The following is a 14,423-nucleotide window of genomic DNA, read 5'->3' as shown; positions in this document are numbered from 1 at the left end:
GCCACACAAAAAAAAAAAAAAAAAAAAAAAAAACAAAGAGAAGGAAAAGTGAAGGAGGAAAGACTAGAGATATAAGAAAATGAGGTTATTGTTGATGGAGTAGGTCTTTGAAGAAGCAGAAGGAAATGGGAATCAAGGGCTCCAGAAGAGGGGTACTCATTAAATAGGTACAGGAGTACTGAAGTTGGGAGTGCAGGAGATGCAACAGAACTTAGAAAAGGAGGTGGGAGGAGTGAAATTATTTTTAATAGGGTAGTCTTGATCTATAGCAAAGTAGGAAATTAGATCATTTGCCAGAAGTAAGGGATTTGCTGAAAGAGACTTGGGGAGAACGATTACAGGCTGGAACAGATGCTGTGCCCAGTTGCCTGAGAATCTACTGAGATGTTATATCAGGCAGGAAAAAGAAACCATGCTAGTTATTGGAATACGGAGAATTTAACATCAGTAATCACTAATTAGTTAAAAGTGGTTAATTGCTCAGGGGTCCAAAAGCAGCAGGTGCAGTGTTCACAGAGTCCAGCTCCAGCATCACAGAGTAGAGCAAAAAAGTGTGGATTTGGAACTGAGAGACAGTTAACTGATAACTGGTGTAGAAGAAGAGGGTTGCCCAGTACAACAGTTAATGCTTAGAAAAGCATTATTCCTTGTTTCCTTTCCATATTCAGAATCCTAAAGAATAGGAAAGTACTAGAGTCAAGGAGAATGCATTGCTGCAGAAGGTGACTGGGAGCAGTGGAGTACCTGACTACATCCAATATAAAACAGGAACACAAATGTGTATTTATTTACACAAAGAGTGTATTTACACAAAGAGTGTATTTATTTTATTTGTTTTGGGGAATTAACTCACCCCTGATAACTGCTTTCTGTCTTCCAGAGCTGGAGAAACTTACTGTAATTCAGCTGCTTTAATGAGGGTGAGCTAAGAAACAGCGATCTGGGTGTGGATACAGTGTGGGTGGTCGAGAAAAGCTGGTGGTTGAAGACCAGCAGAGCACGAGCCTGGAGGTGTGGCTGAGTTAGGGGGGCAGGTTCAAGTGATTAGACTCTTGATAAATGTTAACAATTTGCTTTCAAAAATGTGGTCTTGTTCAGTAGTACTTGATTACCAAGTGTCACCTATGAGTGAGGCTAATATCTTTTCATGTGTTTAGCTATTTGGGTTTTTTTTTCCTTCTGTGAACTCCTACTGGTCCTGCATGGGGGCTTTAAGTGGAGGACAGGTTCATTTATGTAGTAAGAGTGTCCTAAGTGCCTGGTAAACCCAAGGTCCTGATGCAACCTGGTGAACTAAATAGACATGGTTCCTGACCTCTCCGAGCTGGATGTGGGCGAGACAGTAAAGAAGAAAACAAACATATAAATACACGTCTCCATCAGGTCTATGAAAGGAAAGAAGGGATACTGTGAGAGGATAAGGCAAGGGATCTCCTTTAGATGTGATGGTCAGGGAAGGTCTTTCTGAGGAGACATTTAAGTGTAGACTTGATAGATGAGAAATGAAGGGCCACGAGGAGAGTTGGGGAAAGAAGTACTCTTGGCATCAGAGACAGCATGTGAAGATTTTCAGGTGCAAAAGATCCTCACATTTTTGGAGAAGTGAAAGATGGCCAGGCCAGTGAAAGTACAGTAATGAGGTGGGATTTACTTCCTGTCCTGACTGAACTCAGGGGGATAGAACTCTTGAAGGCTTAAGCAGACCTGAGCACTATATTCAAGGCTTGCTTTTCTTAGATAAAAAGCCTACAGTGAAATTTTAGGCCAGTGTCTTGTGTGGGTTTACTTGTGGAATTATGGCTTAGAAGCTGACATCTGCCCACAGGCAAGGCTACTCTTGGACCATTCATCACAGAGAAGGATGGGTTTGAATGGCTTCCGAAAGAAGAGTCAGTCCTTTCCCCTAATTGCCCCTTCCTGTCACTCACACTTTTGTAAGGATGGTATTTGGCAGAGTTAACTGCTATCCCCCCAGTGGCAACATCAGCCTCTTTTTGCCTCTCATCCACCCTCGTTCCACTTCGGGGAGGAGAAACTGAGTAGGCGGAAAACTAAACAGGGGCCCTAAGGAAGCCCAGGGAAGGGGGATTGACTGCGGTTCGCATTCCCGTTCTCCATGTGGGGTCCTCAAGCTCTCTCATCTAACATAGCTGGTGGCATGTGCATGAGGACAGCCCTGCGCGCACGCGCGTATGTGTGTGTGTGTGTGTGGCGGGGTGGGGACTCACCTACCATGGAGAATCTGGTGGAGCCCAGAGGAGCAGAAGCATGAGTAGGTGGCTGAGACCCGCTTGGCATTAGGCCTGGGAGGAGACAGTTATGTCCACTTCTAGCCCTTTATCCTGCTTTTTCTAAAGGGAAAATGAGGCCAGGTGAAACACACCAAAGGGGAGAACAGAGCTGATGGCCCCGGTCTCCCCTAGTCGGGATATAATGCTGCTCCCAGTGAGTGGAGCTGAAGAGTGTCTAGTCTTTCCTGTGTCTGAAAGAACGTCCTCAGATCGCATCCTTTAATCAGTATCCTGTCTCTCTGGAATAACTAAGTGTCATTGCATTCACATTTACTCAGTGAAATCTTAAGACTTTGGCCATTTCTGTGGCCCTCTTCATGTCAGTCTTACCTTAGGACACCCAGACACAGTAAGGACATGGACGTGCCTCCATCTAGCCCCTGGTCCTGAGGAGTATGTCCATCCTCTCTGACTAGTTCCTGAAATTTTTTGTTTTCAATCAGTCTTCCCACGTGGGTGGAGAGCACTTTATATACTAGGATGTCAGAACTGTCGAGAGTTACCTGTGGTCCTGGGGTGAGCTGCATCCAGGAGACTTGCGCAGGAGTTCTTTCCCTGAGCCCCTGGAATGCTCTGAATCTTTTCCCTTGGGGTTGCCTCTAAGGCCAGTTGTCCCCTTCCCTGAGCAGTTTGGGACTGTCTCTTACTCCTGCCTTTATTCTGCTTCCCAGATGGCAAGTAGCCTCCAGCTGTCTGTGGGAATATTTTTCCTTGAGAGAGAGGGAAGGGGGTAGTGATACCATCTAGTACTACAAGGATGGGCCTGTAGAAGAAAGGGGGGTGGTGTATGAAGGGATCCCTTAGGCACTGGGTGGGGACAGTTGAAGATCAAGGTTTTAGTGTGTACCCCACACTTCCTTAGCACTTTGTACTTCCGAGAGCTCTTTCACATTCCACACATCTGAATTTACTCACCGGGACTCTGAGGCAGGCAGGGTATAGATTATTTTCCTTTGAAAGGTAAAAAACCACACAAAAAAATTATATAATTTGCTTGAGAACAAAAAGCTAATGACAAAGCCAGGAGGCTCTCTGCTAGAAAGGATTTTTACAAAGAAACTTGCATGGCTTGCAATTTGTTAAAAAATAATGCAGTGTAATTTTTAGAAAAGTAGAGTTTGGGATTTGGGGTGGGGCAGATCCATTGTTATAACCAGTCTGATCCTTCTTGCCTGGATGGTCCTTTACAAATGACTTATTTCCCAAATCATGTTGGGTTTACTTGGACATCATAAATAATAGCACCATGACAACCATGGGAAAACAGTATGCTGCCATCATAGTTTTTCTGGGGCCTTCTAGGGCATATCAGATAATCTCCTAGACCATAAGACCACTCATTTCCATTCCTGTAGTTGATGCCACAGACACTAAAGACAAATTCTCTCAGTCCTCTTTCTTGTGAATTTAGTCTTTTTGGAAATTTCCTCCAGAAAATAGCTACCCCTGGGCGCCTTTAGACCAGAGCCTCTCCTTTATCCCAGGGCTGGAATATATGAAATGTCAAGGGATCTATGTCCATAGATCATAAAAATGGCCAAAGAGGCCTGGAATGTCTGCGCACGTGCCCTGTACCAACATGGATTTAAGAAAAACACGTCCATTCTTCTAGCCAGCAGTATGGTCTGGCAGGCATCATCAGCCTGCAAGGTATACTACTTTATTTTGTGATCCATCACAGAGAATAGCCCAGAGCTGAGCTGACGTACATGAAGGCTTATGTGCCAGGCACAGGGCTAAAGGCTTTACATTCATTATTTCATTTAATCGTTATGATAACCTGTAAAGTAGATAGCCAGTCCCATTTTAAAGCTAAGAAAACAGGCACAGAGAGAGTCTATAACTTGCCGAAGACCACCCACCTGGTAAGACTGGAGCTGGAACTCAAAGCAGGGCAGGACCACAGGGCAATGCTGCCTCCAATAAACCACCACAAGGGGGCGTCCTGCCCATGTCCACTCCAGTTAAAGGTGTGTTTTATTTTTAGTCCCCGAGGGGTGTGGGGTGGGACACAGTTTACACATTGTTCATTCCCACAGTTTCTGTCCGAATGCTGAGGCGATTTCAGTATGGGAAAGTTTCAGACAATGTACATGCGTCCACCAGTATCGGTCACTGTAATTCCAGGTGTAAAAAATGCAAAACTCCTTGAAGGAAGCCACTGTACTGTGAATAAAAAAGTATGTTTGATCGTAGGAACCAAATTTTGTTTCCTGGGGCAGTAAAAGAAAGGATTGGTTTTACGAAAAACTAACAGAAAGCTTCAGGTTTCAATCACCAAGTATGTAGTAGTATAATTAAACAGAGCGCTTGGTGCACATGGTCAGAGCATATAAGAGGAGTTTTCTTCAGAAGCTGTGAGTCATCCAAGCCATGTTTTAGCTCTCAGGGTAAAGCTGAGAATTCATGAGCTCATTTCCCTTCTTTCCATGTCATCTGACAAATAATCAGAGTGGCAAAGCAATTGGGATACAGTGTCATAGGACAAAGGCTCCTATTCAATGTTGATAAGTGAAACCTGGGACTTGTCAGAATGGCGATTCCTGTCCAGCCTCTGACACGTCTAGGTATGAGTGTGTGATGGGGCCAGACCCCACTGAAACAGGCACCCTTGAACGGGTTGAGCACTTAAAAGACAGGAAACGAATGTATGTTCTATAGGAACAGCTCCACTCTATCTGAGAGAATCAGTAGCATTTAAAATGCCTAATAGACAAAATGTGAGTGCAGTGACAGTGCACCTCAGTGGTCATTTTAGAATCTTTTAGGTCTGTCCACTGGTTCCTGTGGGACTGAGGGAAACAAGGTGGCTTTGCCCAACCAGCCTACATCCTGCAGTGCCCAGTGGGACAGGCCACTGAAGCAGCCCCCCAAAGACCTGCAATGCCCAGGACCATGACTCATCAGCAGAAAGAAGAAAATGTGGCAGAAAACTTCAGGGGTGGGAGGGGGTTGGGAAGTGAAAATCCGACTCAGGAAATCCTGAGGCTCCAGAGGAGGCTCAAGGGAGAAAATATAATGGGGGTCAGGGCAGAAGGTTACACTATAGCAGTAATCCAGCTTAAAGGCACATTATGTTAATTTCCTTGTCAACTTTAATTTGCTGGTTTAAATCTAGTAAGCATCTGGAGAAGCCAGGTGCGGCACTGCTCAGGCCTGCTGGAGCCATTTTATTTTCTTTGCAAAAGACAAGATGACTAGGGGCAACAAGAAGGGAAATTTGGGAATAAAATGTGTACATTTTCCAAAGCCTCCCCAAATAACTGTGACACAGAGCTTGGATGGAGAAACTGCCCTAAGCCACTATAAACCAGCACTGTAATACAGGTAACACCTTAGGAGGGGTTAGCTTAAAGCTGTATTTAAGAAATGTCGGAAAGCAAGGCGAAGAGCGTGGAGGGGAGAACGGGGAGCGGGGGTGATGTATAAGTAGAGATCAGTTTTGCATCAGACTGGCTCCGGCTCTACAAAACCATTTTATGTATATGTGCTTCCTGGATTTTCAGAAAGCACACCAAAAGGAAAGCCATCTTTTGTGTCATCTTGTTGAAAGACAGCCATTAGCACACTCACGTTTACTGAAATAAAGTAAGACTTTCCTTGTGGGTGGGATGTGTTTTTCTTCCATGTCTCAGTCTTTGTATTTCTCATGCTCTGATCATGGCCCACCTGAGGCACTTTCAAATTTCACTGACCCCGGGAACTAATTGTCTCCTGCCAATCTATGTCCAGATAGGCAATCAGGGGTCACTAAGAGAATTCAGGTGAATCTAGGAGTGCAGCTCAGCTCTTTTTAAAAATTTTATTGGAGTATACTTGATTCACAATGTTTTGTTAGTTTCAGGTGTACAGCAAAGTGATTCAGTCATACATATACATATATTCATTCTTTTTCAGGTTCTTTTCTCATATAGGTTATCACAGAATACTGAGTAGAGTTCCCTGTGCTATACAGTAGGTCCTTGTTGGTTATCTAATGCATAGTAGTGTATGTTCATCCCAAACTCCTGATTTATCCCTCCCCCACCCCCATGCTTTCCCTTTGGTAACCGTAAGTTTGTTTTCAATATCTGTAAGTCTGTTTCTGTTTTGTAAATAAGTTCATTTGTATCATTTTTAAAAATTAGATTCCACATATATCATGTGATATTTGTCTGACTTAGTATGATCATCTCTAGGTCCATCCATGTTGCTGCAAATGGCAGTATTTCATTCCTTTTTATGGCTGAGTAATATTCCATTGTATATATATGTACCATATCTTCTTTATCCATTCCTCTGTCTATGGACATTTAGGTTGCTTCCATGTCGTGGCTACTGTAAATAGTGCTGCGATGAACATTAGGGTGCATGTATCTTTTCTAATGCCAGCTGTGTGTATGCATATGTGGGTGTGCATACATATGTCCCGCTACCACCCAGGTTTGCCCACGCCAGGGAAAGGAGGGACACAGGATGGATATCATCAGGGAATAATATGGAAACATTTGCACTTGTTTGAAATTTATTTCTGGTATTTTTATCCTCCCTCTTCTATCTCACCCTGCCCTCAATCTGCTTGTTTAGGCAGATGATGATTGATAAGTCAATACAGTTGACTTTTGAATAGTGAAAGGGTCAGGGGTGCCACCCCACCACCCCCCAAATAATAAAAAATCCGCCTATAACTTTACAGTTGGTCCTGCATATGTGTGGTTGGTTGAATCTGGATTCAACCAACTATGGATTTCGTAGTACTGTAGTATGCATCTGTTGAAAGAAAACCCCACATACATGTGAACCTAGGCAGTTCAAACCCGTTATTCAAGGGACAACTATAGTTTTTTCTAAGCATGTTCTCGTTGACAGCAAGAAGGAAAGGCATTACTGATTTACAAAAAATATACATTTGTATTAATTCTCCCATAAAATTTGAGAGCTGGTTGTGGTATAATTGCTAACAAAAATTATACTAAAAGCAAAGGTCATCTTTGCAAGTCAGTGGGTTTATAATTAGTTCACAAGAACGGTGCCTTTAAATACCTAATTAACTTAAAGGCCAAGTCCTCATCTAGGCAAACCATCTCTCTATCCTTTTTTCTCTGGAGAGTGGAGGTGGTAGCCTTTCCCTTCCACCTGCAGTCCTCCCAGGAAATATTTCAAAGTCTGCCTGCTTCACTGTGTCTGTGCCAACCTACAGAGCGTTGTTTTGCTACAGCGATCACCAAAGCCACTTCTCTTGAAAGCAAATGGCCATGCAATAAGTTGCATTTGCTTTCCCATAAAAATAAATTGACATAATTTGATCAAGTCTTCTTTCCAATTTAAAAGGACATGAAAATAGTCTACTGAATGAGGGCACATGCGGTAATATGTACTTGAGTTGAGCACATCACTAATATCAGCAGAAAGGTAACTAGTAATCAGCTTAACTGCTTTGCCCATGAGAAGAAAATGAAAAACCTTAACCCTTGCTGGATAGAAGGTCATTGTCTAAATTAAGGTTAGTTAGCTCTTTAGTCTTTTTTACATTTCAAGTTCTCGCATTAGAATGTCCATGAAGAATTGTTATCAGAATGCTAATCCCAATTCTTAGGTCTCCTGGAGGCACACAGGGTCTTCCCATTAGCAACAAAAGTGTGACGTTGCCTACGTATCTGGTAGTGTTTGAGAGATTTCCCAAATAACTGAGAGAAACGAACTTTCATCACAGAGTTCAAATATTTAATGACAAAATTAGAGTTTGCTGTATTAGTGAATCACAGAGCAGGTGTTACTTGTCTCTGAAAGGAACAAAAACGATATTTGACATCTTAGGGAACTTCTGAAGAATTAATAACTGTACAACAGACATCAGCAGTGTCACAATTCTAAAATTTAAAAGCGAAACCTATCTTTAATATCCTTTATTGAGGGCATTCTGTAAATATTTTTACATAAATGCATAACCTTTGTTAGCCACAAAAGTAGTAGTATGACAGATTTCACTGTAATTTTAAGTCTAACACACAATCTTTATTTTTTCAGAGCTTAAAAAAGTTAACTACTGATCTTGTTACATTTTACAAATACCTTCAATATGAAACATTAACCTGAATCACTGTCTACTTCCTGTACACAGGTACCTAATAGTACTAGGGAAGAATACTACAGCTACATTCCAGGAAGAAGTGAGAACGCTGGGAAGTCTCTTTCCTTTACGAGTTGTCAGTACAATTTAAGAAATCCTTCACTGAAATGTAGTATTTCCAAAACTCAATAGTGAGGTGCAGAAATGAAACAAAGAAATTAAATGTATTTTAGGAAGCCACTGAATTGGTCCCAAATAATGTGAGTCATTTTAGCAATTTTCTTTAGGTTAGATTGTATTAATATTTTGTATTGAAGCACCTTCTACAAAAGGATAGCAAAGAACCTCATGTACGTCATCACAGGGCTCGCTCCTGTGCAAGAAGTCAGGAGGTCCGGGAGGGACTGGGGTTGCTGTTTGGCCTCTTCTGTGGGCAGAGGCCTAGGTAGTAGGACTTGAACACAGGGAGGTCAAGGACATGACCACAGTCTGGAAGCAAATCAATAGAGGAAGGTAAAAACAATGCAGATAGGCTTTCTTCAAATCCAGGACATTTCCAAGAAGACTTAAGTCTAAAATAGATAAGCAGAGAGTGAGGAAAGAGGGCAAGATGTGGAGTACTTATACTTACGAAGGGTAACTCTCACAAGTCTACCGGAGAGGAAAAAAGCTCAAATTTCACAGTATGCTTATGACCTCACCCTCTGCTACTTTAGAAGCAGCTTCACAAACACTGATGTTAGATACCTGGCGACAAATTGAGTTTGGCTGATTGTCAGGGCGTTTTAGATTTACCATTTCAATTATTTATACCAACTATCTATCTGAAGCTAGAATTCAATTTGGAAAGATGAATATATCTCTGTGTGTGTGTGCGCGTGCACACGTGCATTTTCTATACTGAGGCCTGCAAAGAAAAGCTATTTGGCGTGATATTTTCAGCTTTTCTTAGAAATTGTAAATGCTTCTAATGGTGCTCACCAGATAGCAAGTTCCTTCCTTCTTTAAACTTTTAAGACACCAAAAGAAAAGTACAAAATATTATAGTACATTTATATAGTTTACCCTATAAAATTTACAGAGAGTTTTCTTGAACTGGATCATCTCCCTAAGAGGATTCAGAAATTTGTCTCTGGCAAATCCCATCTCCCTTTTGACACATAGTGACTAAGATCATTTTTCCCCACAATAGCCCAATTTTCTATCTCCCTGGGAATGCTTTTATCAGGAGAACTTAAGCTATTTAGACCAGCATAAATAATCCCAAAGTCATCATATGCCGCTACATAAGAGCCTGCAATACACATGGCCTCAATGGGTAGGAAGGAATAGAAAGAGGTCCTGAAGATCCAGGCAGCTTAAAAAAATCAGTGCATCGCAGCGGGAGGCTGAGCATGTATCTGGGATGTACAGCTTGCCTCCTTGTTTCAGGAAGACAAAGCACAGCTTTTATATTTAGCATTTTAACCTTCTAAGAAACCAAACTGCCAGACTGAAAATCCAGGCCTGTGTTGAGTGATACAAAATCAGGAGCTGTATGAACCAACCTCATTCAGTCTGACTGCAATGTAAAGGCTTCATGACTGTGCTGTTTTATGTCAGACCAGGCAAGTTGCAATTGCCATGAAATGCAGTTTGTCAAGAAACCCACACTTTAAATTAGATGAATAGCAATAACAACATCAAAACCTCCAAAAATCAGATACCAAGAACCGAAGGCCATTTCCCAAGGACATCATGAAGGCTCTCTAAACAGGCATGACTTTGTAAAAAGAGAAAAAAGATTTTAAATGTAGTATCTTTTCACATTATCCTTTACACAGACCTTTATCTGGACAAATCAATTCTTGATAAAAATCCAAGCTCTTTTCAAGACCAGCTACCGTAATTTGGGACGATGACAAAGAAACATTCATGAATGCACAGAGGTTTTTAAATGGGCTTTTCCTTAGGTCTTTAATCTCAAAATTTTATCCTTTATACGGTAATTCTAAATAATCAGCCTGGAAACAAGTAATGGAAGAATTTAAACTGTAGCTCAGAAAGTAGATTTCTATCTGTGATTGATCTGTTTTTTTGAATGCTGGTGATGGCTCATGCAAAAAGTTACTACACAAAAAGCAAAATCTAAGACTGCTGTTTCCCCTGATAAATCCAATTGTTTTTTCTAATACAGATTTGTGTCTCAGGATTTAGAATCTTAACCTTCAAATTAAGAGTACGTAAGAGATTGAGTGAAGCCAATCACTGCTTGACTTTTATTTCCAACCAGGAACAATAACATCTGACGTCACCAATTTAAAATGTCTTCCTGCTTAATATCAGGAAAAAAATACAGTTTAGACCTAGCTCAATATATCATTTGGTCCGAATTTCATATTCAAACTACTAAAAAAATAAAAAGAAAGCCTTAAAGAGAAAACACATACAGACACACGCATACACACAGTGGGGAAAAAATAAAGCTGATGCTTGCAGCATTTCTTAGCAAGATTATTAGGGAAATGTATAAACACAACACCTTTTCTCTCATATTAACATCTGAAAAGGAAAAATAACCTAAATGTCCACATTTTGGGAAAAGAAGAAGCAAGCGGAGGTCCAGAATTCTTGTAAAAACTGCTGAACAAACTTCATTTTCTCTTAAGAGGTCACCAGGAGAGGCAGTTTCTCAACATTTGTGCTTCATGGCGAGCTAAGGAGAGAAAGGGACAAAAGTAAGATGTTATCAGCAGTGGGGAGAGTTCCTTTGCTGCTCCTTTCCCACATCCGCGATGAGAAGCGACACCAAGATTCTTCTTGCTGTGGCAGATCACCATTACAGTGCACAGTGGCACTTAGTGGCACTTAGTAAATGTGCAGCATGTCCCTAAACGGTCCACTGAGCACTGCACTTGTTACTCGTCCTTACAGTATTGTTATTGGTGTATGTGTCCAGGTCAGGGAGGGTGCTACATGATGTTCCTTCATGCCACTGAAGGAGCAAATGGAAGAGCCAAAGTAGAGGCAGAACGAGTGACCTACCCCAGAAACAAAGGCCTCTGGGCTCCCAGGTTACTAGTTATCCAGGAAGACCAACACTCTCCAAATGTATTTACTGACATCTCGTGAAGTATTAAAAATCACCAACTGTAGAGAAACAAACAAGCTGCAATAATCCACGTAATATCCTGGACATTCAACCAGGTCCAAAGCACTTGACAATAGACTGTTTTACCAACCAGGACTGAACAATAGACCAAATTCAGACCTTGACTTACTGCTCCCACTGGTATTTGAAAAATGTGGTTTATTGAAATGTTAGATCTTTATAAATGGGAACACCAAATACCACTGTATCATTCAATAGCTTCCCAAGCCCAGCTGGAGCCCATGGTAATATATTTAAGGAAATGCATGCAGGTACAAAACATTAAAATTAATCTGACATTGCTTTCCTTAGCCAGATCCCTTCCAAGGAGCCCATGTACTGACGTGAAGCAGAAGGCAGGGTTGAGGCTGAACTGTGATCCCTCATGTGTCTAGAGTCTGGTATTAGGGATTAGTCCCGGAGACTGGGGCTGGAGTTACTGGGGGTAGTCACGTTGCTAAATTAATCTCTACTTGGGCAGCGTCAGCTGGAAGAGCTCCAGGTGCCTGTACCTGGTGAAGCCAGCCTAAGTGAATACCCCCAAGGACCTTTTGCAGTGCTGATGCCAACAGCCAGTCAACTGTCAGATGGTGTTTGTGAAGCCCTGAGTGTGTCCAGGCTGCTGTGCTAAGTGCTGTGGGTTTTTGCCAAGAAGTCTAACTCCTGAACTCGAAGAGTTTACAGTCCAGGAAACATGGTGGGTGGAAATGGCAGAGCCCTCTCTCTCAGATCCATCCCACTCCCTGGCCACACTCTGAGCCCCTCCACTGTATGACCTCCACTTCTTGCTCTGTCTCTAGTTTTAATACATTATTTAGCAATGTGGACCATTCAAATCAACACAGAGCTGTTAAGTGTTGTGCATAATGAATACCAACCATAAATATTTGATCAGTGCTGCTGTCCTGTTATTCACTCAGCTGTTAACCTTCAGCTAATGGGCTTTGCTAATTTACCCACAGTCATTAATCCTCAGCAGCAATCGTGTTGCTTCTCACACCAGACCCTGGTTACCTCTCCAGTGCAGCTGGGACTGGCGCTAAGGGGAGCCCCAGCCGGGCGGGGCCGTGCCAGTTCAGCTTTGCAGAAGTACAGCTGGATTGGACATTTTGCCATTTGAGGTAGTTTTGCATAAAGGCGCATCATTTCCACGCTACCTCGTTTTGTTTTGTTTTTTCTTTAACTTCCTGGGAGTTAGAAACTTTAGAATATGGAAGGCACGATGCTGTTGCTTCCCTGCTACAAATCTGCTGTATGACCTTGAGCTCGAAGTCACAATTGCTCTGTACCTCGGTTTCCTCATGTCTATAAATATCATCTCCAACTCAAATGCTTATGGATTAATGTAGATGTCAGAGTTCCTACAGAAGAGAAGTTAAAAACTTCCTTTTGCTATATTTTTGTTTTCTTAATGTTTCATGGAAAGCTTTCTCTTTCAAAGCTGTGTAAATGACTCCCATCTAAATAATAATTACAACAATAATAGAAGAAACAACAATAATAGAAAAAGTTGTTACTCATACAGGGGGTATTTTTTAAGAGGCCTGGACTCTTGAGGTCCCTTCTAGCTCAGACCCACAGGGAGTAGATGACTGTGGTAGGGACAGAGGCAGCCATTCCCTGCCAGTGAGGGAAATGCCACTCACCACTCCCTCCCCTACAAATGTGCGCTTGTGCAGAACAGGGCAGATCACGGTTCTTTTCGGTGGGAAATAGCATCTGAGGATGCCTAGGTGTGGGTATCCCTCTTGCCTGCTGACTCACCAGCCAAGGCAGGCATCAAAGCACTGCACACACTGCACTGTTGCACTTTCTGAAGCAGAGGAGAGTGAGCAGGCCTGCTCTGTGGCTGAGCTGGACTTCCCTAAGGTCTGAGACTGTACCAAGCTCATAGTTCAGGAAGGAACCACGCTTCCCAAGCCAGGCTGAACAGAGCTGGGGGAAGAGGGGTTGCAGACACATTTCCTTTGGCTCTACAGGAGTCAAGCGCCCACATGTCTTGATGGCAGGCTCCTACAAAGGTGATCCACTCACTAATGTACCTGGGTCACTGTAGGAGTCCTGGGAAAATCGAGAAAGCCAGTGATAGCCTCTTCTGTTGCAGTCCAGAACGTGTGCCCTACTCTCAGCTGAGGTTGCATGTTCTTGTTCAACCAGGGAGCCCAGAGGAACTGTCACCCAGCACTGCCTTTCTCTGTCAGGGCTCTAACAAGTGCACTGTGTCTCAACGTCTAAACACAGCCCACTCTTTATGAGTCAACAGAGCCATGCTTGGGGAGGCAGTGGTGGAAGGCCTGGGTTCCATCTCTGAACTCTCTCCTCACCGGTAGGCCTGGTAGGGGCTTGGCCAGTGAAATGACATCTTCACAGACAGCCTACACCAGTGGGACAGATCAGGAGTCCTGGTCCGTGGGAAAATAGCCACCCCTTATCTCAAGAGGTCAACCTCCTCCTGAGGAATCCTGCCCATGCTGGTGATTCATAAGCACACATCCCAGACTGGCAGTTTTAGAAAACTGCAAGTCTGGTTATTATTGTGTCTCTCTCCCACTCCCTCAAACACAGTAAGAGACACTAGCAGCCCCTTCCCCCCGCACCCTTAACGCCACCCACAGGAGAGGAAGCCAAAGTAAGTGGAGACTGCCCCCTGCCGCGTCCATCTCTATGGAAACGGGTAACTGGCTGGTACCAATCCTCCCAGTGGTCAGAGCCAGAGACCCCTGTGCCTTTGGTGGCCTAATCAGTTTCTGTTCTGACAGGTCCTGTTTGCAAGGGCTGCTCTGTGTTTAGAAAGTGTCAGCATTCAGCAGTAGGCCCTCCCACCCCCCTTTGGATGGCACAAAATCTTCACCACCAGTCCCTCCCCACCCCTGTGCTGGGATCCTCAGTCACATTTCTCCAACCCTCTACAGTGCTCATCATGTGATGGATTGGAGCAGGTTCAGCCGAAACC

At 43.1% G+C, this 14,423-nt stretch overlaps 1 protein-coding gene across 1 annotated transcript in view; it reads right to left on the bottom strand.

Moving 5' to 3' along the window:
• Positions 1–10,802: 10,802 nt before the first annotated feature.
• The window catches only part of STXBP6 (syntaxin binding protein 6), a 227,737-nt gene continuing 224,116 nt past the window's right edge, over positions 10,803–14,423 (bottom strand). The window contains exon 6 of the mRNA XM_007449679.1: positions 10,803–11,035. Coding sequence (XP_007449741.1) covers positions 11,012–11,035 — 24 coding nt within the window. The 3' untranslated portion in view covers positions 10,803–11,011. The remainder of the gene's footprint in view (positions 11,036–14,423) is intronic.

This window comes from Lipotes vexillifer, unplaced genomic scaffold, assembly GCF_000442215.2.
Source record: "Lipotes vexillifer unplaced genomic scaffold, Lipotes_vexillifer_v1.1 scaffold296, whole genome shotgun sequence".
NCBI lineage: Eukaryota > Metazoa > Chordata > Mammalia > Artiodactyla > Lipotidae > Lipotes > Lipotes vexillifer.
The sequence above is the reverse complement of the archived record's forward strand: the minus strand, read 5'-3'. Positions and strand labels throughout refer to the sequence as shown.